The sequence below is a fragment of the Rhinolophus sinicus genome, chromosome 16 (assembly GCF_057876585.1).
Source record: "Rhinolophus sinicus isolate RSI-liver-muscle chromosome 16, RSI-T2T, whole genome shotgun sequence".
NCBI classification, from domain to species: domain Eukaryota; kingdom Metazoa; phylum Chordata; class Mammalia; order Chiroptera; family Rhinolophidae; genus Rhinolophus; species Rhinolophus sinicus.
Window position 1 is genome coordinate 74252115 of NC_142516.1, and position 26906 is coordinate 74279020.

At 39.0% G+C, this 26906-nt stretch overlaps 1 protein-coding gene across 1 annotated transcript in view; it reads left to right on the forward strand.

The window, feature by feature from the left end:
- Positions 1-26906, forward strand: part of LOC109438087 (uncharacterized) — an 82578-nt gene that overhangs the window by 22622 nt on the left and 33050 nt on the right. Inside the window, 2 exon segments of the mRNA XM_088793421.1 lie at positions 15296-15498; positions 15668-15805. Of these exon segments, the coding sequence (XP_088649547.1) occupies positions 15296-15498; positions 15668-15805 (341 nt within the window).

Sequence of the window (26906 nt, forward strand, 5' to 3'; positions counted from 1 at the left end):
TAAAATTTTGTTTAGGATTTTTGCATCTGTACTCATCAGAGTATTGGTCTATAGTTTTCTTTTTTTGTGTTATCCTTACCAGGTTTTGGTATCAGGGTAATGTTGGCCTCATAAAATGAGTAGGGAGTACTCTCTCTTCTTTAATTTTTCGGAAGAGTTTGAGCAGGGTTGGTATTAGATCCTCTTTGAAAGTTTGGTAGAATTCACCAGTGAAGCCATCTGGTCCTGGACTTTTGCTTTTGGGAAGGTTTTGGATGACTGAGATTCAATTTACACAGAACATTCTCAAGGATACACCATATATTGGGACATAAAACTAGCCTCAGCAAACAGCAAATTTAAGAAGACTGAAATCATACCAAGCATATTCTCTTATCACAAGGCTTTGAAATCGGATATCAACTGCAAAAAGAAAGCAGGGATAACCACAAATACATAGAGATTAAACAACATACTTTTAAAGAATGACTGGGTCAAAGAAGAAAAAAGAGGAGAGATCAAAAGGTACATAGAAACAAATGAGAATGAAAATACATCCTACCAAAATTTTTGGGATGCAGCGAAAGCAGTTTTAAGAGGGAAATTTATATTATTACAGGCCTATCTTAAAAAACAAGAAAAATCCCAGATAAATAACCTCACATTATCCCCTAAAGAACTAGAAAAAGAAGAACAAACGAAACCCAAGCTCAGCAGAAGAAAGGAAATAAGAAAACTCAGAGTAGAACTAAATGAAATAGAGAACAAAAAGACACTAGAAAAAATTAATGTGACAAAGAGCTGATTCTTTGAAAAGATTAACAAATTTGACAAACCCTTGGCTAGACTCACTAAGATAAAAAGAGAAAAGACATTAATAAACAACATCAGAAATGAAAGAGGGAAAGTTATCACAGATGCCACAGAAATACAAAGGATCATCCAAGAATACTATGAAGGACTATATGCCACCAAATTCAATAACCTAGAAGAAATGGACAAGTTCTTAGAAACATATAGCCTTCCTAGGCTGAATCATGAAGAATTGGAAAATCTAAATAGACAGATCACTAGTAAGGAAACAAACTGTGTTTTTCTTGCCTTTTGTTATACCTTTTAATTTTTTGTTGAAAGCCAGACATGTTCCATAGGACAATGGATACTGAGGAAAATATTCTTTAGTGTTAAACTAGGCAGGACTTGGGCCATGTTTGAAATAAGTTGTTACTATTGTTATCTGCATTGTGCTTTGTGGTTACTATGGATCCACCCTCCCATCGCCTGCCCAGGGAGGTCAGATTCCCTATAGTGACTTTGTTTTTCTTTCCTCCCTTGGCTTTTGGTCTTCCTTTTTGTGATACTCTCCCAGAAAAAGTCTGTCACTTGCAGCTCTATCAGTTGTGATCCATTGTTGTTATTACTGGTGTTCTTATGAGCATGGTGGTGGGGTGACAAAGGGGGCATTTTCTAATTTTCTGATTGGCTTTCGGCCTTTGGAATGGACAGTGAGCTTGTGTCTCAGAGGTATGGCCTTCACAAGTGTTCCTGTCCCTCCTCTAGTGGTAGAGTGTACAGTGCATTTCTTTCCCCAGCTGCAGGGAATATCAAATATCAATTAGTCTCATTTGTTAAAGATAAACTGAAGCATATTAAAATTTTTAAGTTTATTTAAGCAAAACGTGATTCAAATCAGGCAGCATCTAATCTAGCAGATAAAAAGGAGTTCTGAGGAGCTACACAAAATGACAGGCAGGAGGGAGCCAGAACAAGGAAGTTATACAAGGTAAAAAATAGGTTGATTATTACAAGGTTACTTTCCTTAGGGGATGGCAGGGGTCTATCAGGCAGATTACCTAACTAGTGCTAATCAGGCAATTTCTGGTCCACTGGCTTATAAGACTTTATTTCTGTGAGAGCCAAAATTAAGTTATGTCTATAATTAAGTTAAATCTCAGTTTGGTGACCTGGGGCTTAGGATAAGCAATTCCATTTTGGGCCTCTTTGAGGTAGAGGGACTAAGTCTGGGCAATTCTCTTCCCCCAGCTGCTATTGTAATACATCTGTTCTCTTAGGCTGTAGGTCAGATGTCATTCCTCTTGCTATTTAATTCTTTTGTTTGGTAAGGGGAATGATCTGGGTGGAGTTCACAGAGATTCTGTTCTCCTTCCCTAGACAGCACATTGAGGATGCTTTCTCCTGATTCTCTTTTATCTTTCCTGTGAAATCCTGATGCAGTTCGTGGAGAGAAAGCCTGTAATGGAAACTTTAATGGCTGCAACCTCAGGAGCTTCAGATTCTCACACCAGCCCACACTCACCCGCCAGCAATTTGTTGAATTTTCTTGTTTAATCAGTCTACCAACTCTGATTTCGCAGTGGCTTTTGTCTCAGTTAAGCAAATATTTGTATGTGTAAGAACTTCCAAACTTCTAGAGAAATGTTTGTAAAAGCTTATTTGAGCCAGAGGATATGCCTGCAAGCAAGATCTCAACAGACTGAGAAAAATGCTTTTAGAATGACAGTTTGCAGTTTCTTTTATGCATTTGGATTATCGAGGGGAGGAAGGAAAATTGAATGAAGGTGGGGATTGGATTATAGGATAGCTAACAAGATTATATGCTCCGTTGAAGGTGGTTTTGCCTCTGAGAGAACTGTATAGAGGCATTTCAAAGATGTATGCCCAAGGCTTGCTTAAGGCAAATATAAACCTTTTACTGGTGACATTATATGCCAGGTCACGACTGTCCACCATGACCTGCCCAGTTAGGAATTTATGATTAAATCACCCAGTGAGGTTACTTTCCATAGATCCCATTTTCATCCACATGTTTGAGTCCAATGTCTCCCTGAAGGTGTCTGTCTCCAGATTTTAAAAAGATGATTGTTTGTCCTTTATTCTCAGTTCTATCACGTATTCATAAAAAGTTGTTAATTTACTGTCTGTCCAGCTTTATCTTGTAAGGGTAGAAAGGAAGTCTTTCCAGCTCTCTACATCCCTGACCTGGAATTAGAAGTATTTATCACTTTTTAATGTGTATCAATCCAGTGGGTGTGATGGCTTATTACTTTAATTAATATCCTTGATTAATAGTGATTAATATCCTTGATTAATAGTGATGATGATTGTGTTTTAATGAGCTTTATTGATAATTTGAATTAGCTCTTTTATGAATTTCCTAGTTACATAATTGTCAATTTTTTTAATGGATCTTTTTTTTTACCTTTTATTTTCAATTTGGAAGAGCTCTTTTCATCTGTCATACATGTGAACTGTGAATTGAATACATTTTTTCAGTCTACCTGAGTTGTTTTAGTCCCTCAAAGGTATATCATTATTGTACAGCTAAATCTTTTTCCTTTTATATTTTTTGTCTTCATATGAAAGTTTCCATGATCTCAACATTGTACATAGGTTTTTATTTTTTATTTTCTTTCTCACTCACTAAAATGTAATCTTCATGTGGAAAGGGACTCCACCTATCTTGTTTATCATTGAATCACCAGTATCTACAAAGGTGTCTAGTATATGGCAACAGCTTAATAAGTATTTTCAAATAAGTAAAATTTTTATTTCTGTAAAGTCTATATATATGTACCATAATGGAGTCAACTAAAATGATCTGAAGTAGAGAAAGGACATTTTCACTTCACAATATGGCATATGACCTTTAACCTAACAGTGTAACAACCACCAGCCATTTAAGTATCTCAAAACGTGAACCTCATGAATAGATCCAATAAGGTCCAGATTTTTTCTTTAATCGGGGAATATTGGGGAACAGTGTGTTTTTCCAGGACCTATCAGCTCCAACTCAAGTCGTTGTCCTTCAATCTAGTTGTGGAGGGCACAGTTCAGCTCCAAGTCCAGTCACCATGTTCAATCTTTAGTTGCAGGGGGCCCAGCCCACCATCCCATGCTGGAATTGAACCGGCAACCTTGTTGAGAGCTCACGTTCTAACCAACTCAGCCATCCGGCCGCCCCAAAGTCCAGATTTTTTTTAATGATTTACTCACTGATGATTGGTCTACTAAAATTTTACATTAGACATCTTCTATATATCACCTGAATATCATCACCCTAAAACTCTTGCTGTCCAAGTGGATGCCTCATCTGGTAATTCTTCACCTGACCAAATTGGCTCCTGCTGGTCTAATAGATTCTTCCATGGATTTATTCCCTGTCTACACTAGATGGACCAATCATGAATACTTCTCCATAAGGGACCAATCAGAATTTTTTTCCTGGGATTTTTAAACATTGTATCATTGGAAAAAATGTGCCAGAAACAAAAATGACAGGAGTAAAGCTAGGGGATAACAATTGATGTCTAGTTCTTCTTTTAGCCAAGCCAAATTTCTACAATATGAATTTTCTGTCCTTTTCCTGATTTTGTTAGTGAACAAATTCATCTTTTCCTCAAGCTACTTCAAGTTGCGTTTCTGACAGTAGAATTAAGATACTGAAATATCACAGAAATAGACTAAAAATTTCATCTCTCTCTCTCTCTCTCTCCTGCCCCCACCCCGACCCCAAGAGTCCTAGTTCTCAAATTCTGAGATTCAATTCTCTAACTCTCAGGCAGCTACCACATCATCTTTTATCCTCTGACTTGGTATGCAAGTATGTGTACAAGATGGAGGGATTGTTTACACAGCAGTTTGGAAACCAAAATTATACAGATATTTTGATGAACCAAGAGCATTTCTATCTTAGTATGATACCAGGACACACTGCTAAATTAAGTTACATGTTCATCACAAATTTTAGCTCAAACTCAATCTCTTCTGTCTCTAGTTGCTGAAATATGACTTCATTTGTGACACTTCCAACTCCTCAGCCATGTTAGTTTTGGAAAGAGTTCAAAGAATTTTTTTTTAAAAACTGGGCTTTGGACAAATGTTTTTGAGTCTGGGAAATTAATTCTTAGAAAGTTTTAGCATATTAAGTAAAAGCCTATATTATTTTTTTCTACATGTTTGAGAGTTTGAATATTTATCCAGAATTTAATTTTGTGTTTATTATTATGTGAAGTGTGTAACACCTCATTTAGTGCTTAGCAAAGAAGGACCTATACACAGATATTTTTTATCAAGCCAGGTATTTTTCTGATCTGAATCTTATTGAAGGGCCAAATTAAAAAAAAAAAAATTATAGATTGCTGTTTGTAACACACAAATACATACTTACGTTTAAATTAGTGCCATAAGATTATAAACATCAAACCTGAGATCTATTCACAGTAGGATCTCAGGTAAATCTTAAAATGTGAGGAACTCATATGTCGTGCAGGGCGGCCTGCGGGGTTTCTGCTCCCGCTCCCCACAAAAGAATGCAGGATATGGCTAGGCCAAAAAGGAACACCCACGGAGCCATAGGTATGGGAGTCATACCACTATGGTCTCACTGGAGGCTGGGTTCACACGACGTGCGACCTGCTGTCCGCTTTGCTGCCAACCGACCGACTCTCCTCCTCTCTCCTCCATAGCCACGGCAGTTATATTAGTGGCCAATGGCTCAATGGCTACAGCTGACGGCCGACTAGCCACAGTTGACGGCCATCTACTACCCGAGCCAGCACCTTTCCACATGAGACCGAGAGCCTGGAAACTGCTCTCTGGGGCTCTGTCTCCACATCATACTTTAGGCAAGGAAAATTTTTCTTTCTTCAAATTTAAGTGAGTATGTTTCCTAACTTCCTTATTTTTAAGTAAACTATTTATTTTAGAACAAGCTTAGATTTACAGAAAAGTTGCAAAGATAATACAGAGAATTTCCATATACCCTACACACAGTTTCTCCCATTTTTCATCTTACATTGCTATGGTACAGTTGTCATAATAAATGAGTCAATATTGATACATTATTATTAAACGTACACTTTTTTTGGATTTCCCTAGTTTTTACTTAATGTCCTTTTTCTGTTCCAGGATCTCACCAAGATACCACATACTCAATCATCTTGCCTCCTTAGGTTCCTCCTGTCTGTGATAGCTTCTCAGACTTTCATTGTTTATAATGACCTTGACAGTTTTGAGGAGTGCTAGTCAGTTAGGTGTTTTGGAAAAATGTCCTTTGACGGCAGTTTGACTGATGTTTTTCTGATGATTAGGCTGGAGTTATAAGTTTGGGGGAGGAAGACTACAGAAGTAAAGTATCATTCCATCATATAGTATCAAGGATATGTGCTATCAACTTGACTTAATCATTATTGATGTTGACCTTGATCACCTGGCTGAAATGGTGTTTTTCAGGTTCCTCCATTGTAAAGTTATTCTTTCCCCCCTCTTTCCATACTAGGCTCTTTAATAGGAAGTCATTGTGCCCACATTTAAGGAATGGAGAGTTATGTTCTGCCTGATTGAGGATCTAATTTGTTTCTGAAATGTGTTTTCATATTGAATGCATAGAAATAATGTGAGGAAAATAAAGGTATTGAGTGATTTGTTGCAAATCCCATCATGACATCTGACATTTAAAAATTATTTATCTATATACATACATGTATATTAAATGATTATGTATATAAATAAAAGCTGTATTAAAAATAATGTATACAATATGATTGTCTTTATTGAGGGTGAAGATTTTTAGATATGTCATGCTGTGGACTAAGAAATATCTTATTTTTGAGAATTAAATCCTATTATTTCTTCTTTTTTTTCTTTTTTTTTTAAAGATTTTTATTGGGGAAGGGGAGCAGGACTTTATTGGGGAACAGTGTGTACTTCCAGGACTTTTCTCCAAGTCAAGTTGTTGTCCTTTCGATCTTAGTTGTGGAGGGTGCCGTTCAGCTTCAAGTTGTTGTCCTTTCAGTCTTAGTTGTGGAGGGTGCAGCTCAGCTCCAGGTCCAGTTGCCGTTGCTAGTTGCAGGGGGCGCAGCCCACCATCCCTTGCAGGACTCGAGGAATCGAACTGGCAACCTTGTGGTTGAAAGCCCACTGGCCCATGTGGGAATCAAACCGGCAGCATTCAGAGTTAGGAGCACAGAGCTCCAACCACGTGAGCCACCGAGCCGGCCCCCCTATGATTTCTTCTGAATGCCAACTCTTCCCAGAAAATTGGGTTTGGAAGAAGAATCTAGGTGAAAGTTTGCTTTGACATGTCTTTGGGATGAGATGACTTTCTGTACTTCATAAAGATAGTTTGGACTCCGAATATGACTTTCTCTACCAATAAGCAAAAATAGACACAAAACAGGGTAACATGAAGAAAACATGTTCAAAATATTCTCCAAAACTCATGCTTTTTCTTCACTGTACTTAAGTAAAGGCTATAGCATGAGTTGCTTAAGTAAAAGACCATGAAAAAGATCATAAGGAGTGAAACGGTTCTAATAGCTCTGAGGCTCTAGATGAAAAGTTACTGCTGTGAAGATGTTCAGTATTTTTCCTGTTTCTGTAAAGGAAAATCACAATGTAGCCTCTGGACCAACTCATGAGAATGAGAAAAATTAAGTCTTGAATTGTGATAACACTCATATTAATGAATGTCATTGTATTTTCTATGTGTAATACAGCTAAACACATTTTTACTGAAACATTTTTGGTGGTAACAACATGTTTGATAGTGTAAATGAATGGCACAAGCCTGACATAGATGAGACTATTGATGACCCAGAATGAAAGAAGAAATGCCATAGTATTCATGTACATTCTGTCTTTCAGACAAGTCCACCTGGATTTGCTGGGGCTGATGGTAAGGGCCTGGACCATGCTTGGGAGACATGTTGTACAAAGTGAAAGTCTCTGAGATACTCTGTATAAAAATTCAAATACTTTACAACCAGTATAATTTAAAAGATTTTTAATACCAAAAGACTTTACTATCAAGGGAAAGACGTTGCTGAAAATTGTCATATTATTAGTAACAGACAAATGAAAGAAAATCATTTCCTTGGGCTTCAAAAAGATGTAAATAGACACCAGAAGTAGCAAGTTCCCCCAAATCCCAATGCCACTATGAGAGAGGAAAAAAATTCCCATAATCATATCATCGGAAAGCGTGGTGTTACAGGTTCTGAAAAAGGTACAAATATTATACAGGTCAGCCTAAAAAGACTTCAAAATTAAAATATAAATTGAAAGCCTTTTTAGAAAGAACGTAACGATGCAGCCTTTTGGTTTTACTATTTTTTAATTTCCCTGTATATTTATAATCAACAGTAGGAGTTGTAAAGTTTTGTGCAAAAATATGTAAATATCACAGAACAATTACAATTTTTCTTATTGATTATTAAGAATGTTTTGCAGTTTCACCTTGCACAATAATTTTTATAATCTTGTACTTCCTTATAAAGCAAAAATTGCCTGTAATTATAGATTAACAAGAAGTTGCAAAAATAGTACAGAAGGCCCTAGTGAACACATCACCCAGCTTCCCTCAATGGTAACATCTTTCATAACATTATATCATCAAACCTTGAAATTGACATTGGTTAATACAGTTAACTAGACTACAGACCTTACTAGTTTTTTCATGCATTCATTTGTGTATAGACTGTGACATTTTTATGACAACTATAATATGACCACCACCAAAATCAAGATGCAGAGCTGTTAATCATCACTAAAGAACTCTTGCTTGCTACTCCTTTTATAGTCGCACTCTTCGCCATCCCTTCCCCCAACCTCTCGCAAACCACTGATCTCTTTTCCATCTTTATAATTTTGTCATTTGAGAAATCTTATAATGTGTGACTCTTTGAGACCAGCTTTTCAAAAATCAGCATAATTCTTTTAAGATACTTCCAAATTATGTGTATCAATAGTTTATTTTTTATAGCCTAGAAGTATTCCATTGTATGAATGTGCTAGTTTGTTTAACCATTTGTGCGTTGAAGCATGGATTTCTAGGATTTTGCAGTAAAGATTTTTATGGGAGTGTGTGTGTGTGTGTGTGTACATAAATTTTATTTCTCTAGCATAAATACCCAGGGTTACTGAGTTGTATGGTGTATGTTTAATTTTTAAGAAACTACCGAACTGTTTTCCAGAGTAGCTGTGTTATTGTACATTCCTGCCAGCAATATAGGAGATCCATTTTCTCCACTGAAGTAACATCAGTACTGTTTTTTATTTTGTCCATTCTAATATATGTGTAATGATACATCTTTTTGAAATTTAAATCTATACTAAAGACAGTACATGTCAGACTGTTATTTCCAGAATTTGCTTGTTAGTTTGAACAAATTTTAAGTTGTATAGTAGTTTTACAAAAATGCTGATGTCATAAAGCACCATGGAAACATTATGTATGTCGTGTGAGTGCCTGACATTAAGCTTTAGACTGCTGAAGAATCCATTTCAAAGACTTCCATCTCAAATAAGCATATTGCCACCTGCATGACAGCTACTAGCAAAACAATTACATAAGAAACCAGCTCGCCCCTACCCAGGAAGTTCCCTTTTTAGAAGACCCTAGATAACTGACTGCCTGAGTGACTCCACTTTTGCTTTCCTGAACCATAATTCCCACTTTTGTGCTTTAAATTAGCCAACAAAATGTGAACCCGCAATACCTTAGGTACCCACCCTGTGGTCCCCAATAAAGGCAGAGCCCGGGGTCTGCACTCCCTCCTTCTTTATCTCTCTACCCAAGACCTAGCTGTGTGGTCCTGAGCATCCTGTGTACCCTGCAGGACCTGTGAATAATAAATCTTGCTCTTCAAAGTTCCCTGATGGTTTTCTGTGAAGTGCGTCTTAAAATCACAATAAGAATTATAAGGGCCAGTCCAGCCATAACATTGGCTCCAGTTGGGGAAATATCTGTGGGTGCTTGCCACAGTAGTATAAGCTCAGGTGAGTGCCTCAGGCATTCCTAACCTATTGCATCACTATCAATAGGCTGCAATCCACAGAACAGTGTATTACTTGAAGTACTTGATTTAGATTTCAGATTTATCAATAACCTAATTCTCTACTCCAGGATATTTGGATGTCATTAATAGTTGCTTTTTAAAATGTGATAAAATATCCATAACATAAAATTTACCTTTTTAACCATTTTTTGTGTGTGTACAGTTCACTGGTATTAAGTACATGCATATTGTTGTGCAACCATCACCACCATCCATCTCCAGTATTTTTTCATCTTCCCAAACTGAAACTCCACATTTGTTCAACAATAATTCCCCTCCTCTTCCCACACAAGCCCCTAGCAACCACTATTGTACTTTTCCATCTCTATGATTTGACTAATATTCTAGGGGTGCCTCATATAAGTAGGATCATACGAGTACAATATTTGTCCTTTTGTGTCTGGCTTATTTCACTTGGCATATGTCTTCAAGGTCCATCAATGTTGTAGCATATATTAGAATCTCATGCTTTCTAAAGAGCTGAATAATATTCCATTGTATGTATATATCATATTTTGTTTACCAATTCATCCACTGATGAACATTTGGGTTGTTTCCACTTTTTTGTCTATCGTGAATAATGCTGCTATTAACATTGATGTACAAATATCTATTTAACTCCCTGATTTCAGTTATTTTGGGTATATACCTAGGAGTAGAATGGCTGGATTATATTCTAATATTTAATTTTTGAGAAACTGCCATATTGTGTTTCATATGGCTTCACAATTTCATATTCCCACCAACAGTGCACAAGGTTTCCAATTTCTCCACATCTTCACCACCACTTTTCTGTTTTGTTTGTTTGTTTTTAATAATAGTCATCCTAATGGATGTGAAGTGGTATTTCCTTGTGCTTTTTATTTATATTTCCTTAATGATTTGTGGTGTTAGGCATCTTTGCATGTATAATTGTACATTTGTATATCTTTTTTTGTGAAATGTCTATTTAAGTCTTTTGTCCATTTTTTGGATTTGGTTGTGTTGTTGCTGAGTTGTAGGAGATCTTTATATATTCTGGATATTAATCCCTTGTCAGAAATAAAATTTGTAAATATTTTCTTCCATTCTGTGGGTTGCCTTTTCAGTGGATAGTGACTTTTGATGCACATAGTTTTTGATTTTGATAAAGTCCAATTTACCTACTTTTTCTTTTGTTACCTATGCTTTTCGTGTCATGTGCATGAAATCATTGTGAAATCCAATATCATGAAGATATACCCCTATGCTTTCTTCTAAGAGTTTTATGGTTTTAGATCTTGTGTTTAGGTTAATTCTGGTATATTGCATGGTAAGTGACTAACTTTTTTTTTTTTAATGTGGATATTATTGTGGTTTGAATTCATGTTTCCCTAATGGCTAGTTATGTTGAATATCTTTTCATGCTCTTATTGCCATCTGTATGTCTTCTTTAATGAAGTGTCTGTTGAAGTCTTTTGTCCATTTTTTAATTAGATTTTTTTTTGTTTTCTTACTGTTTAGTTTAGAGGGTTCAATTCAATTCTGAATATCAGTCCTTTGTTGATTATGCGAATTGCTGATTATTTGAATAGGGCCAAATTTATCAATATGAGTATACGCACCAGGAACTCAGGAGCAGCCATGCTTCATTTCATACCAATGAAATATATTTTTCTCCAATGGGATCCTGACAAATATTTTTTAACTCTTTGGGTGTTTCTGATATGCAGTCATCTTTTGTAGTGACATGAAGGGATCTGTGGTGGTGGCTCTTTGATCATGAAATCCATTGAAATGAAATAGATAGACACCTTACTAAGATACTTCTTGATATATATGTGAAATTCTAGGTCTATCGGTAGAAAACTAACACAATCATCAAAACAAATCATCCTCTTTCCCAGTCCTTGATATATCCTATTTTATAGACAGGAGGCTTTAACTGAAGGGGAGGCTGAGTCCCTTCAACAAAACTTCTAATAACTTAATCACAAGATTATACCACAAGTCCTGCCCATATACTGGTTGAATCTCCAAACTGAATCTACAATGTATGGTGGTATCATTAGAAGTTATGAGTACTGCAATTACAGTCTCACTTAGAGTTGGTTCTGAAATGTATGGTAAAAAGAAATCTTCCCAGTAGACAGAGTTTAAGAAGGTATATTTACTTGTTTACTTTGTGAATAGACATGTTCTGAGTTTAGATCTATACTGATTTGTGTCCAATCGTTTAATGAATTAACCAGAAGTACAGGGATTAATGAGAATAAGACTGGAAAACTGATGACAAAGAGGTCTGGAGGAGACACATATGAATGGTATACTAGGAATAAGTACTGAATGGGGTTTACAAATGCTTAACAGAGGATAGGACATCAGAAGGAAGAAAGGGAGGCTTGGCTCTCTGTGCTAAGCCATGTAATGGCCATTACAATGTTTCTCTTCCTAAATTCTTCTAAGGGTGGTCTTTTCTTACAAGTTCTGGTAATACTCCCTATCCTTACTATAAACCTAGTGGTGATAATGTCTCCTTACCATTGTTAAGGGTGTAGGCTGTGAAAAAGAATAAAAAGCATTTATTTGAGCAAAGGATTGCAATCTGAGAGATTTGAATTCAGTTAGCAACCCATACTGCTGCTCTGGAGAAAACAAAGAAAAACAGGGTTTATAAAGGAAAAGACACAAAGTGTAACTCTTTCATGCAAATGAAGGATTGCTGGCTAGGGTAACAGGGATTGGTTAGTTCCAATATGAAAACACAGGAGACAAAAGCTACAAGGAAGTAAGTAAAGTCCATATATGTCCATGTAGCAGTTGTTGTTCCAGGGTGCTTATGGCCCCAGGATGTCTATAGCTACAGGGTGTTTTGAGGTGAGTTTAGCAATACAGTATAGCAACTTAATAGCAGCTCTGTGAAGTGAGGCATAGGCCCCACTTCCTTAATAGCCTCCTGACTGTTTTAAGTGACTCTCTTAGCAATGCGTATTTCATTTTATTGCCTCCATTATCACATGCCTAGTTACAGGATGCTTCACCAATCCTACTCACGTTTTTAAAGACCCATTTATTAGACTTCCTTCAACTGTCCCATTTTTTCTTTTTTAACAATTGACATCTGTTTCTTGAAGGGTCCCTAATAAGTATACACTACAAGCCGGATGTAAAACTCCACGGGGGTTTAGGGAATTTAATCTTATTTGTTGTTGCTTTCCCAGCATCTAGAATGGTGTTTATTACACAGTGTCGTGCCGGGAGGCCTGCGGGGTCTCTGCTCCCACTCCTCACATAAGAACGCAGGACATGGTGAGGCCAAAAAGGAACACCCACGGAGCCATAGATGGGGGAGTCATACTACTATATTCTCGCTGGCGGCATCCGCCTTTCTGCAGTCCGCTCTTGCTAGCTCACTATATTCTCGCTGGCGGCATCCGCCTCTCTGCAATCTGCTCTTGCTAGCCCAGCCACCATCTTCTTGCTAGCCTCCATTCTTTTCTCTTTCTGCTAGCGTAGCCACAGCAGTTATATTAGTGGCCAATGGCTCACTGGTTACAGCTGACGGCCAACTAGCCACAGCTGATGGCCATGCAATCACAGTTGATGGCCATTTACTACCTGAGCCAGCACCTTTCTATGTGAGGCCAAGAGCCTGGAAACTGCTTTCTGGGGCTCTCCCCACACACACAGCAAGTTTTCAGTAAATGTTTGTTGAATATGTTGCAGAATCCAAGACCGGAAAGAACCCAAGCGGCACTCACAGACTTAGGAGAGTCAGCTTTATGCCAGTGGGCTCAGCGGGATCCTTCCCAAAAGACTGAGCCCCTAGCAAGGTTTTGAGCAGGGTTTTATGGGTTGGGGACTTCTTTGAGTTGGGGAAGGGGTAGGTGTCATCTGGTGATTAGCTCAAGGTGTGGCTTGGAGGGGGTTATGTGGAAGTGGGCTAGGGCTTAGGCTGGGGACTTCTCTCTCCACTCGGGTCACCATTTTAGCTCAGTTCCATGTGGCAGGGAACCATTTTAAGGTCAATTTTCCCATCAAATATACATGCAGTGACCACTTTCTCTCCATTTGTGATCTTTATGTTATAGTTGTCAACGAAAAACATCCAGACTAAGAGAAAGCTTATAAGAGTTTGAGCCAAACTGTTGATAATTGCTGGGAAGCAAAATCTCAATGGATTGAGAAAATGCTCCATAAAATGGCGGTTTGCAGTTTATTTTATACATAGAATCAAAGGAGGAGGGTTACATAAAATCCATTGGTGGTAGATTAAGTGGGTGGGAGAAAGCTGTTGTCTGCCAAAATAATTCTCCGGATGATCCACCAAAAGAAAAAGTTTATTCGGAGAAGAAAAAAAAAGAAAAGAAAACTGAACTGCCAAGAGAAGGCACACACACCTGCACACACACAGGGCAGTCCTCGGTAGCCAGGAAAAAGGAGGGTCGAGCCCAACACTGCTCCCTCCTATAGCGACCTCCCCCCCTACCCCCCACTCCCAGGTTACCAGAGTTCAACAGGAAGTCAAGACTAAAGAGTCAGCAAGGGGCCCAACTCCAACAGCAGTCCTCCCATCTCCATGGTTAAGCATCCCAAGGTGTCAATTTACTTTCAACAAAGAAAAGTGGGAAAATCCCTGCGATTGGATAGAGGTAAATTGGAGAGACTACTTCTTTCACAAAAGTGGGTACAGGATAGTTAATAGTTCACATAGAGATGCTAATCAAGGGACAAGAATAATAATGAAGCATTCTGTACTTTCCTGCCCTGGTCTGGAAAAAAGGATTACTGACATTCCAAGGATGTCATCTTAGGTGCAAAAAGACAATAGACAGGCCCACTTAAAGTGAAGATTGACTTTTTGAAGGAAGCTTCAGGCTAAAGATGTGACTTCCTGCTATGGCCCACCTTGGTTATGGATTTTTTTAATGCTCATGCTGTCTTATGTGGTTATTTTCAGTCTCTTGTCAGGTACAACCTGTGGCTCCTTTTCCGTCTTCAAAGTGTATTATAATTGACTTAATATAGTTTGACCAGCCTCCACGCTGGGCGCCCTGGTCACCAGGATGGTGCTAAGGGATTGGTGGGTCCATGGGTTGTAAAGGAACAGAGTGGCGGTCCCAGATTGAAATATTATAGAATTACAATTTTACAGCTATAAAATTTAAATCCTAAATATTTCCGTCGTTATGCCTGTTTTTACAAAGTCAATTTTTCTAAAACACTGCAGCAGAATTTTTTTCATACTTCACTTAAATAACGGTAATTTTCCTTAATATTTTCAATATCCAATCCTAATTCAAATTTCCCCAATTTTCTTCAAATTACTTGTGGGGCGAAAAATGCTGTTGTTTCAGTAGGGAGCCACTAGAGGACCACCTTTGCATTTGCCAGAAGAGTTCGAGTTTAAAGCTTAACCTCCTCTGGCTCTGAAAGAACCTGGGCAGGAGACTTTTTTAAAAACCATTCTCCCGGCTCTCAAAATGCAGAAAGGCCTTAAGTAACTTCAGAAGTGGACGCGGAGGTCTATGGGAAATGTAGTCTTCAATCATTCTGGTTCACCGCGCGGCACTCTGGGAAGGGAATTCTGGGCTTCTTCTGCGCAAGTGCGGCTGTAGGTCTACCTCTTTGCTCTACTCTGGGCCTTGGGAAGCTTTTTGGTAACCTTTATGTCTCCTCGGAAAGCAAAGGGCCTGCGTTTGGGGTGAGAGCGCGGGGACCAGTTGAGAGGGGAGCGCTTGTGCCTAGGGTTGGAAGAGGGAAGGACCCCACACCCCCAAGCACCAGGTGTATGCGCACGGGCGGGCCCTCGGCCTCGGGGAGGCCGGGTGGGGTGTGGGGGTTACCCCGGCTCTTCAGCTTCCTGGTCACAGGTCGGGCTGAACCCGGTCTGGAGCAGGTGTTCGGTGCGGGCCGGGGTGCAGGGACCTTGTGCCCGGCCCCGACTGCCGCCGGGCCGAAGAAAAGCCCGTGCGGACGGCGGAGGGGAAAGCGCGTTTTTAATATTGGCGGTGAGTCTGCGGTAAGAGCCCCAACTCGAGCCAAAAAAACTTGATATTTGTAAAACCCAGTTCTGTCACCTGTAGGCAGGGGCGACAGAAGGAACCTGGATAAGAGTCAGTTTTCTCACCTGAAAATTAGGATATTGATTGTTTCATGGTTGTTTTGAAACTTAGATCTAAGGCATCACTCGTAAAATATTCAGGCAATTGTCAGGTAGGGAAGTATTGAATAAATGACAACTGCTATTATATTTAGAAGACACTATGCTCTGTTCTTTCATTGGATGACTGAATGTAACCTCACAAACACTTTAACAAAAACCGAGGCTCAGGTTGGTGGAGTGATGTGCTCAAGTCATGAGCCCTGATTGAAGGGATGCTGTGCTTTACAGACATACCTTGGAGATATTGTGGGTTGCTTCCAGATCGCAGCAATAAAGCAAGTGGTAGTCTTTTCGCTGGTGGAGGATCTTGCCTTCATTTATAAAAAACATCTGTGGAGCACAATAAAACAAAGTACTTACAATCTCAGTCTTTATTTGTTTTTTTAATAATTGTCTTATTTTTCAATTAGTTGACATACAATGCAAAGGGTACCAAAAAATGTATACATATTTTAAGAAAGGAAAAATATTAAAATTATAATATTCAATATATACCAATAACAAAAGATGAATACAACTCACGTTTGACTTCTGCAATTACAAGAGGAGCTCAAAGTGGTTACCATCAGCGTCCAGACACTTCTGATTATACGAACTACTGCTTGAGCAGCATTGACCAAAGTGTCCACTTGTATACATTTTTTTGGCGCTCCGGTATTATATATTAATTTCAGGTGTATAACATAGAGATTATACGTTTATATAACTTAGGAAGTGATCACCCTGACAAATCTAGTACCCATCTGACACTCTACATAGTTATTACAATATTATTGATTATATTCCTTAATGCTGTACTTACATCCCCATGACTATTTTGTAACTACCAATTTGTACTTCTTAATCCCTTCCCCTTTTTCACCCACTTCCCAACCTCCCTTCCATTTTGGCAATCATCAAAATATTCTCTGTATCTATAAGCCTGTTTCTGTTTTGTTTGTTTATTTTGTTCTTTAGATTCCACATATAAGTGAAATCATATGGTTATTTATCTTTCTTTGTCTTACTCCGCAGAGCACAGTACCCTCTAGGTCCATCAATGTTGTTGCAGATGGCAAGATTTCATTCTTTTTTGTGGCTGAGTAATATTCCATTGTATATATGTTCCACCTTTTTTTAATCCATTCATCCATTGATGGACACCCAGGATACTTTTGTATCTTGGCCACTGTAAATAATGCTGCAATGAACATATGGATGCACATGTCCCTTTGAGGTAGTGTTTTGGGTTTCTTTAGATACCCAGAAAAGGGATTACTGTGCCCTTTTTTGTTTCTTTTTATAGCCTTTGTTTTAAAGTCTAGTTTGTCTGATAAAAGTATTGTTACCCCAGCTTTTTTTTAATCTCCATTTTCATGAACTATATTTTTTCATCCCTTTATTTTCAATCTGTGTGTGTCTTTTTGATATGAAGTGAGTCTCTTGTAGGCAGCATATGTAAGGGTCTTGTTTTCTTATCAACTCAGCCACCCTATCTTTTGATTGGAGCATTTAATCCACTTACATTTAAGGTAATTGTTGATAGGTATGTAGTTATTGCCATTTTATTATTCATAATTTTGATCTTTTTTTCCTTCTTAAGAAGTCCATCTAACATTTCTTGTAATACTGGTTTGGTGTTGATGAACTCTTTTAGGTCTTTCTTGTCTGGGAGGCTCTTTATCTTTCCTTCGATTCTAAATGATAGCTTTGCTGGGTAGAGTAAACTTGGTTGTAGGTCCTTGCTTTTGATCACTGAAAATTTCCTGCCATTCCTTTCTGGTCTGCAAAATTTCTATTGAGAAATCAGCTGACAGTCTTCTGGGAGCTGTCTTGTAGGTAACTAACTGCTTTTTTCTTGCTTCTTTTAAGATTCTTTGTCTTTAACCTTTGGCATTTTAATTATGACGTGTCTTGGTGTGGGCCTTCTTTGGGTTCATCTTGCTTGGGACTCTGCACTTCCTGGACCTGTATATATTTATTTCCTTTGCCAGCTAGGGAAGTTTTCAATCATTATTTCTTCAAAAAGATTTTCAATTCCTTGCTTTCTCTCCTTTCCTTCTGCTACCCCTATGATGCGAATTTTGGTATGCTTGATGTTGTCCCAAAAGCCCCTTAAACTATCCTCATTTTTTGGATTCTTATTTCTTTTTGCTGTTTTGATTGAGTGTTTTCTGCTACTTTATCTTCTGAATCACTAATTTGATTCTCTGCTTTATGTAATTTGTTGATCCCTTGTACTGTAGTCTTCATTGTATTTTTAATTTCTGAATGGCTCTTTTTGATGTTTTTCTCTCCATTTTTATGTTTCCTATCTCTTTGTTAAAGTTCTCACTGAGTTCACCTACTCTTCTCCTAAGTTCATTGAGCGTCCTTATAACCAGTGTTTTGAACTCTGTCTGGTAGATTGCTTGTCTCCATTTTGTTTAGTTCTTTTCCTGGAGCTTTGTTCTGTTCTTTCATTTGGGACATGTTTCTTTGTTTTCCCATTTTGACTGCCTCCCTGTGTTTGTTTCTGTGTATTAGGTAGGGCTGCTTTGTCTCCCAGTCTGACTAGTGTGGCTTTATGTAGTAGGTATCCTGTGGGGCCCAGTGGTACAGTCTCCCTGATCACCTGAGCCGGGTGTTCCAGGTGTGTTCCTTGTGTGGGTTATGTGTACCCTCCTGTTGTAGTTGAGCCTTGTTTTCTGGTTTCACATCAGTGGGAAGGATTGACCCTTAGGCTGATTAGTTGTGAGGACTGGCTGTGACTACAGTGGAGGAGTTGTGGTGCAGGGGCTGCCCCTACAGAGCAGGCTTCTCTTTAGCAGGGCTCTGCTGCCTGCCCACTCTGCCCTTTGGGTATGTTGCCTGCAGAGGCTGGTGGGTTCCAGCTTGGTCTGAAGCTCGCCACTGGGAGTGCTGGCCATGGAGCCCCTGTGAGGGCCCCCACTGCAGGCCAAGTTCAGCTGCAGCCTGTGCCCTTCCTGGGGCCACCTGGCATGAACTGCAAACCAATCCACAGATGGCAGCCACCCATGCTGGGTTTGGAGTTGACTGAGAGAGACTAAGCCATGAACCAAGACTGACTGCTGCTAGTGCTGGGCTGGGACTGATCATCAAGAGGCATGGAGTACGCTGAGGCCAAATGCTGCTTGTTTGGGTTTTGTGAACCTCTGAGAGATTTTAGGAAAGTCTGCAGCATGTGCCAAGATGGGCCATTTGTATGGAAAAGCCACTGGAAGCCAATGGAGTGGATATGCAAGTTGGGTGGGGCAGGGGTCTCGGAATTACTAGGGCAGAATGAACAGTATTAGCCATGTTGATGGAGACTCAGATATGGTGGTTGTCTGCCCTGCAAGCAGGGAAGGGGAAGGACTCAACAGAGCAATAATGGACTCTGCCAGCACATCTGTTTGAGAGGAAGCTATCCCTCCATCCCTTGCCCTGAACCCAGACAATTCAGTTCCTCATCTTTCTAGTTGCTGCCCCAGCACTGGAGCTCAGCGTGAGTGAGTAAGTATGTGTGCAGGCCCTTTAAGAGGAGCACCGGGGACTGCAGCTGCCCTTGTCTCACTCAGCCACAATCTGCCCTGGTTTTCACAGCCAGAAGTTGTGGGGACTTCTCTTCCTGGCACTGGAACCCTGGATGTGTGGTTGGGACCCCTCACTCCTCTGGGGGGACTTCCACTGTCAAGATATCCCTCTCAAGTTTTAACTGCCACATGTGGGTGTGGGACCAGCTCGTTCTGCATCTGTCCTTCCTACAAGTCTCAAGGTGGCTTCTTCTCTATGTCCTTAGTTGTAGGACTTCTGTTCAGCTAGACTTCAGGCGATTCTCAGTGATGGTTATTCTGTAGTTTAATTGTAATTGATGTGGTCGTGAGAAGAGGCAAGCACAGTGTTTACCTACTCTGTCATCTTGACCAGAAATTCTCAGGCTTTGCTTAGACATTATACTTGCTTAAAACCAACACTGCAGTCTTCATAGGCTCTTAGCAAGTGACCTGTCCTGAAAACCCAAAGATATAAGGGAAAACGAATATGGATGGAATCGTACCATGTGTCAAATGTATTTTGGGGTTTCTAATGTCTCTTCAGATCCCGTGGGTCAGACAGAGATCCCTGGCCCCTTCTGCACTGTCAGGCTGTCTTAAATCTGATAATGTATTCTAAGAGTGATGGTTTTGCCTCTGAAGTGAATTTGTTTCTCAGGTCTATGTCCCAGTTCCCTTGTAGAAAGCAGGACCTCTGTGAACAGGAGTTTAGCCTGGAAGAGAGAACCCCCCCTGATCTCAGACCTCTTTGCAGAGCTTCAGAGCAGAGACAGAAGAGCTCAGAAAGGAGCAGACCCCAGGTTTGCAAGGTCAGAAGCAGCTTTTGATCCCCCTGCCCATAATGAGTTAGTCCTGGTGATGATGCCACCTCCAGAACCCGCCACACCGTGTGACTGGTGGGCGCAGGGGTTGGGGACAGCCTTGAGTGAGGTGAGCTGAGGTAACCCAGGTGTGGGTCACTTAGGACAAGCCACTTCATTGGAGAGCTTGTGAGAGCAAGGTCTGGGGGTAAAAGGGTAACCAGACAGAGGGAGAAAATTCTGTCTTCCTTCTCCCTAAGCAGCCCCCATTCTTTACAGATGCTGCACTACTGTTACATGTGTTCATCACATGTGACACTACTGACATTATCTGGACTTCACAGGATCCCAGAATGATGATACATGAAGGGTTTTCCAAGATCATCAATTTCTGACTCTTTTGAAGGCTTTAAAGACATTGAGCCTGAAAGGTGCATGACTTGTGCAGGGAAATCAAGTTTGTTTGTGACAGAGTCAAGAGGAAAACATTTCTCTTTCCCACAGGTAAGTCACCAAACGCATCTTATCAAAAGGACCTTTTGAGAAATACATCGAAGCTGAAACAAAGAATGAAAAATTCCTGTCCCAATGCATTCCATCTCTTTGACTAGGCTTTCTGTGGATTGTTTATACCAGGAGTAAATAATGTTACTGAGAAAAATAGATAAAATATGCATACTGAGTATTTTCCTGCTGAGTTAATGAAAGAATACTGTCCTATTCTTTGGTGTAATTTATTCAATTAATCCTCTGTATTTATTTCTTTTGTTAGTCAGAAGGACACATGCATTATTGTTACTCAAGAAAAGTTTATGTTCACTCAATAAAAAGCTGCCAGTTTAAGCCCCATTTCATTTTAGAGTCACACAAAGACAGGTGGTGCTGCCTGGTGGTGATCCTTCTTACGCCTCACAGGGAGGCTGGTTCCCAGCTAGAGTGTGACATTTGCAGAGGTGACTCTTGGAGCCAAAAGGCAGCCAAAATCTTGTGACCCCTGTCTTCTTTCTGTCCCCTCAGCTGTATCCCAGTTCTCTACACTCTCCCAAGAGCCACAGAAAATGAACATACCTCAGGTGAGCTGTTTATTCACTCCCCACATTATATTGTAATGGATTCATGAGGTGTCCAAGGGTCCATGCTTTACCTGGGAGAAGAGAAATAGAAATAGATCAAATCAGTCTTCAGGGAAAATATACACCATTTTACCACTAACTGTGATGTTTGCTGTCAGCTCTTGGTAGCTTTTGTCAGGGTAGCTAGGTTCCCTTCAGGTACCATTTTGCTAAAATTTCACATTAGTCATGAATGTGCATTGAATTACATTGAATACCATTTGTGTATCTATTGAAATAAAGTTATAGTTTATTTCCTTTGTAAATACTGTAAACAGTATAATGGGTTTTCTAATATTAACTTGAATTTCTCTATAAGACCCTAGTTCTAATAGGATGGTGAAGTTGCTTCTTACAGATTTTTCTAGGACTTTTTGCTGATACTATATTTGGGATTTTTCTTTTTTCTGTATCCATAAGTTGCAATGGACTACTTTTTTATTAAAATACAATTGACATATGACCATGTAAGTTTAAGGGGTCCGATGTGTTGGGTTGATACATTTGTCTATTGTAGTATGATTATTACAGTAGCATTTGCTAACATCTTTATCATGTCACATAATTATATTTTTGCCTTGCTCAGGATTTTTTTTTCATTTTTTTTTGCCATAAAGTCATTTGATTTTTATGTTGTCAAATTTAGCGGGTTTTTTTTTCTTTCACGATTCCTGGATTTTGTCATAGCTGGGCATTTTCCCACTCCTTAACATTGTAAAAGAAGTGTTCTGTATAGTCTTCTAGGATGTGATTGACTCTTTTTTTTTTTACATTTGGATCTTGAATATATTTTAATTTTATCCTGCTCTGTGCTGTGAGGTTTAGATCTAACTCTCTTTTCCCAGATGGCAATCTAGTTATCCCTATGATATTTATGCCCAGCATTTCTTCATTCATTTGAGATATCACCTGTATTGAGATAGGAAATGTACTCTGCTAATCACTCTTCCCACTACACACTTTGTTGTCGGGCTTGTTCATTTAAGCTTGGATGTCTTTCTGGGCTCTCACCAGTGCCCTGCTCCGTATGCCCACTTCTATGTTTGTATTTGTGGGCAACATTGCCCAGCTTTTGTTATCTAATACTGTCTTATCCTCTGTCTTTCAGAATTTGTTCAAATTTTGGGGCCTTCTGCTGGGACATTTCTCTGTATTCCTCTTCCATCATACATTTATAGTAGGTTCTCTAGTTTACCTGTGTTTTGGGAGGCAGAGCATGTGAATGTGAGTGCTCAGTCAGTTCCCTTGAACTAGAGGAATCGTGTATGCTTGTAATTTTCTCTTAATTTCTAATACTCTAATCTTTCTGATTTCTCTTTCCACTGTTCAGAAATTCTTTCTCAGCCTTTATGGCCTATTCTTTTTCTACTTACCTCTTTAATTTTGCGATTCCCTTGAATTTTATACTTGGTTCTTTTCTCTTCTTGGTTTCTATATCCTTTTTGAGTCAGCTCTTTTTCTCTGATGACTTCAGTTGCCATCTTAATAACTAATTTCTCCTAAATCCTTGTTTTCATTTTAGACCTCCCAATTTTCCTACAGGACCTATTGCAGGCTAGGCTTCACTAAGTTTCCACACTGATTTCTCTCCATTCTATTTTCAATGTAGTCATTGATTTCCATGTGCAGATGGTCCTTTATAGCAATATCAAGAGTCTGTCGAGATAGACAGTCATTCCTGCAGGAATCATTATTTGATCTATTCTTCTCTCTGCAAGGAAGTTCTTCATGTCTTTAGCGCAGTGAGTGCTGGCTGAATACCACACTAGCAGACCTCTTTGGCCACCTCACAAAACAAGTGGCAGCATTCAATTGACCCACTTCCTTATAACTGTCTGTGTGCACCAGGCTTTTTCGGTTTCAAGAACATAAATGCCTGAAACACGTTCAACCTTATCTTTCTTGCCCTTAATGATGATTAGAGGTGGGGCTTTCTTTCCATCCAGACGAATTGCCAAAATACAGGTAACACGTGCACTTTCGTAACCAGTGGAGGGAAAGTAGTATATTGACAAGGCACCCCTTTGATCAATTGTTGTTTGAGATCCTTGGCCCATAAACACTGCACTTTCATCCATAGCAATCATGTTGGAGAGTTGGTATTTAGAAAAGTCAATGCCATCAACAAAGGACTTGAATGCATGTGCACATTTAATAACTTCAGTATCTTCCAGCTTGAACAGTGTTGTTGATCTTCTTAGAGACAGTTCATATCGCTGAAGGAAGCCATCCAGCCAGTGTTAGGATGCTTTGAATTCTTCTGGGGATGTCTAACCGTGGTGCCATTGCAAGGGCAAATGCTTGAATATCAGCCCTGCGTACAACCAAAGCCTTTGCTCTCCTGTCAGCAATCCATTCACAGATGATGTCTTCCAGCTCAGGAAATAATTGTTGCCAACCTGATCCACACTTGTGCTTCTTAGCATTTCCCTCGCCCACCTGTTGACTGAGGTTATCGTGCTCTGCTCGCCATTTTCTGACCATTCGGAGATCCAACTTCTTCTCTTTGTAGAAAATCGTAAGATTCTTGCCCCAGGAGTCCTCCACGATTCTTTTCTTGTACTCAACGGAATAGCTTTTTGCACTCATCTTGTCTGGGGGGTCAAAATATGATTCCCTTTAAATCTACCATTAAATCAAGTGTTAATTGAAGACTTACCAGACGGGAGTGGCAACAAAAATGATGACAGTTAAGAATGATGGTCCACACAAAAGCGACGAAAAATTGCAGGCACCAAAATTCAGAAAACATTTCTTTATTTCACATTAGTGCATTAAGTATGTCCATTACAACACATGACGTATTGAATTATGAAGATTCATATTAGACACAACCACGTCCGTTCGTTATAAAGTGCGCACATTATTCCTGCATTGTGTCTGTACTCCGATTGGTCATTCAGCAATAAGTCTCAAGTTCATCTATTTACATGGGCGTTTACCTCTTGTCCAAAGGTGCCCGCTTGGGTATTTACAAATACTTAATTATAATTTATATTATAATTTATTTTAAGTATTAATGTCAATAATATTTATATTTATATATTAATATTATTATTTTAGAATTCAATACGTCTGTCGTGTGTTGCAACGGACGTACCAGATGCGTCCGTCTGGCTGACGATCTTAATTGGGGCTTATTTTTGGGGTAGGGCTTATATAATGAGCATCCTGAAAAATCATGCTGTGGCTTATTTTCTGGATAGATCTTATTTTCAGGAAGATATGGTACAGAGCAATTGTTCCTAAGTAGGGTCAGTTTTGCTTCCCAGGAGACATTTGGCAGTGTTTGGAGATTTACTTTTTATTGAGCTAGCTATAATTGACATACAGTATTATATTAGTTTGAGGTGTACAACATAGTGATTCAGTATTTTTGTACATTATGAAATGATAATCATGCTACATCTAATTACCATCTGTCACTATAAAAGTTATCACAATGTTATTCCCTATGCAGTACATTATATCCATGACTTACTTATTTTATAACTGCAAGTTTGTATTTCTTAATCCCCTTCACCTATTTCACCCACTGCTCCCTCCCCTCTGGCAGCCAGCAGTTTGTTCTCTTTATCTATGAGTCTGTTTCTGTATTGTTCTATTTGTTCATTTGTTTTGTTTTTTAGATACTACATATAAGTGAACTCACACAGTATTTGTCTTTCTCTGTCTCACTTATTTCACTTAGCATAGTATCCACTAGGTCCATCCATGTTGTCACAGATGGCAAGAGTCTTTTTTATGACTGAGTAATATTCCATTGTGTGTGTGTGTGTGTGTGTGTGTGTGTGTGTGTGTGTGTGTGTATCCCACCTCTTTTTTATCCATTCATCTATCAGTGGACACCAAGGTTGCTTTCATATCTTGGCTATTGTAAACAATGCTGCAATGAACGTAGGAGTACATATATCTTTTCAAATTAGTATTTTCTTTTTATTCGGATAAATACCCAGAAGTAGTATTGCTGGGTCATGTGGTAGTTTTGTTGTTAATTTTTTGAGGAATCTGTGTGAAGATATTTTTTATTGTCACAACTGGGGATGCTACTGGCATCTAATCAGTAGAAGACAGGGATACTGATAAACATCCTAAAGTACACAGGACAGTGTTACTGCAAAATAGAGTTATCTGGTCTACAGTGTTAGTATTACCAGAATGAAGAAAATCTGTTCTAGAGCATTGCTCCTGAAACATAAATCTGGTGATGTGTACGAGGTGTATCCCCAGGCTTGTGAGGTGTGATAAAAAGATATGGTGAATGTTTAAATAAAAATGTTTATTATAGTAAAAGACACATTGCCATTAATCCCCCTCAAAATACTCCCTTTCGATTCAAACACGTTCATTCTTGCCACTTTCTGAAGCAGTTCTGGAAGTTCTCTTTTGTGAGTATCTTTAGTTGTTGTCTTGGCTGCCTCAATATCCTGAATCGATTCAAAACGCTTACCTTTCATGGTCATTTTAACTTTGGGGAAGAGCCAGAAGTCCCATCGTGCCAGATCCCGTGAATCAGGTGGATGAGGACACACCATGATGTTTTCATTTGATAGAAATTGCCATACCAGAAAGGATGTGTGACACTGAGTGTTGTCATGATGGAAGATGAAACTGTTTGCCCATTGCATGTTAATGAGTTGTTCGTGATCCACGATTTATAGCACACTTTAAAACACACCTTTTCTCAACCGTAGCTTACACCTGACTGACTTCACCAAACTAGTTGAAACTTGTCACACACTGTTACTAAGGTTCGACTCTCTGCTTCCCTTTTTGAAGATCCCTGCCTTTCTGTTGGATAGCACTCGGCAGCAGCATTCACCATATTTTGTGATCACAAAGGAAAGGCTCCGTGTCACACATCATTTTCGGTACTGCAATTTCTGTCAAATAAAAACTTTACAGTACGTCCTCATCCACCTTATTCATTGCATCTGGCACCGTGCGACTTGTGACTCTTCCCCAAAGTCAAAATGACCATGAAAGGTAAACATTTTGAGTTGATTCAGGACATTGAGGCAGTCATGACAGCAACTAAAGATCCTCACAAAAGAACTTCCAGAACTGCTTCAGAAAGTGGCAAGAATAATGGGATAAATGTGTTCGAAGCGAGGGGGAGTATTTTGAGGAGGATTAATGGCAATGTGTCTTTTACTGTAATACATTTTGTTTTCATTTAAAAATTCACCATATTGTTTGATCACACCTCATACATGTCTCTTATCATTGGTTCCCCATTACCCCAGCAGAGAACTCCAGGCTGGGGTGTGTTTACTCTCCAGAGTGCTCAGCATTATCCAATGGTATATGGGAAAAATATACAGGAATTCTGTTGTATTAACTTTACCTAAGAATATAAGGTACTAAGCTTTCTCATTATATTAAGTGACAATATGTGTGTATAATTTAAAAATAAATATAGATAAATCAGAGCATGGGAATAATTTTTTACTAATTGTGCACATATCCCCAAAGTATAAGAAAGAGTTAGGGCCATAATAGTCATTTCTTATAGCATT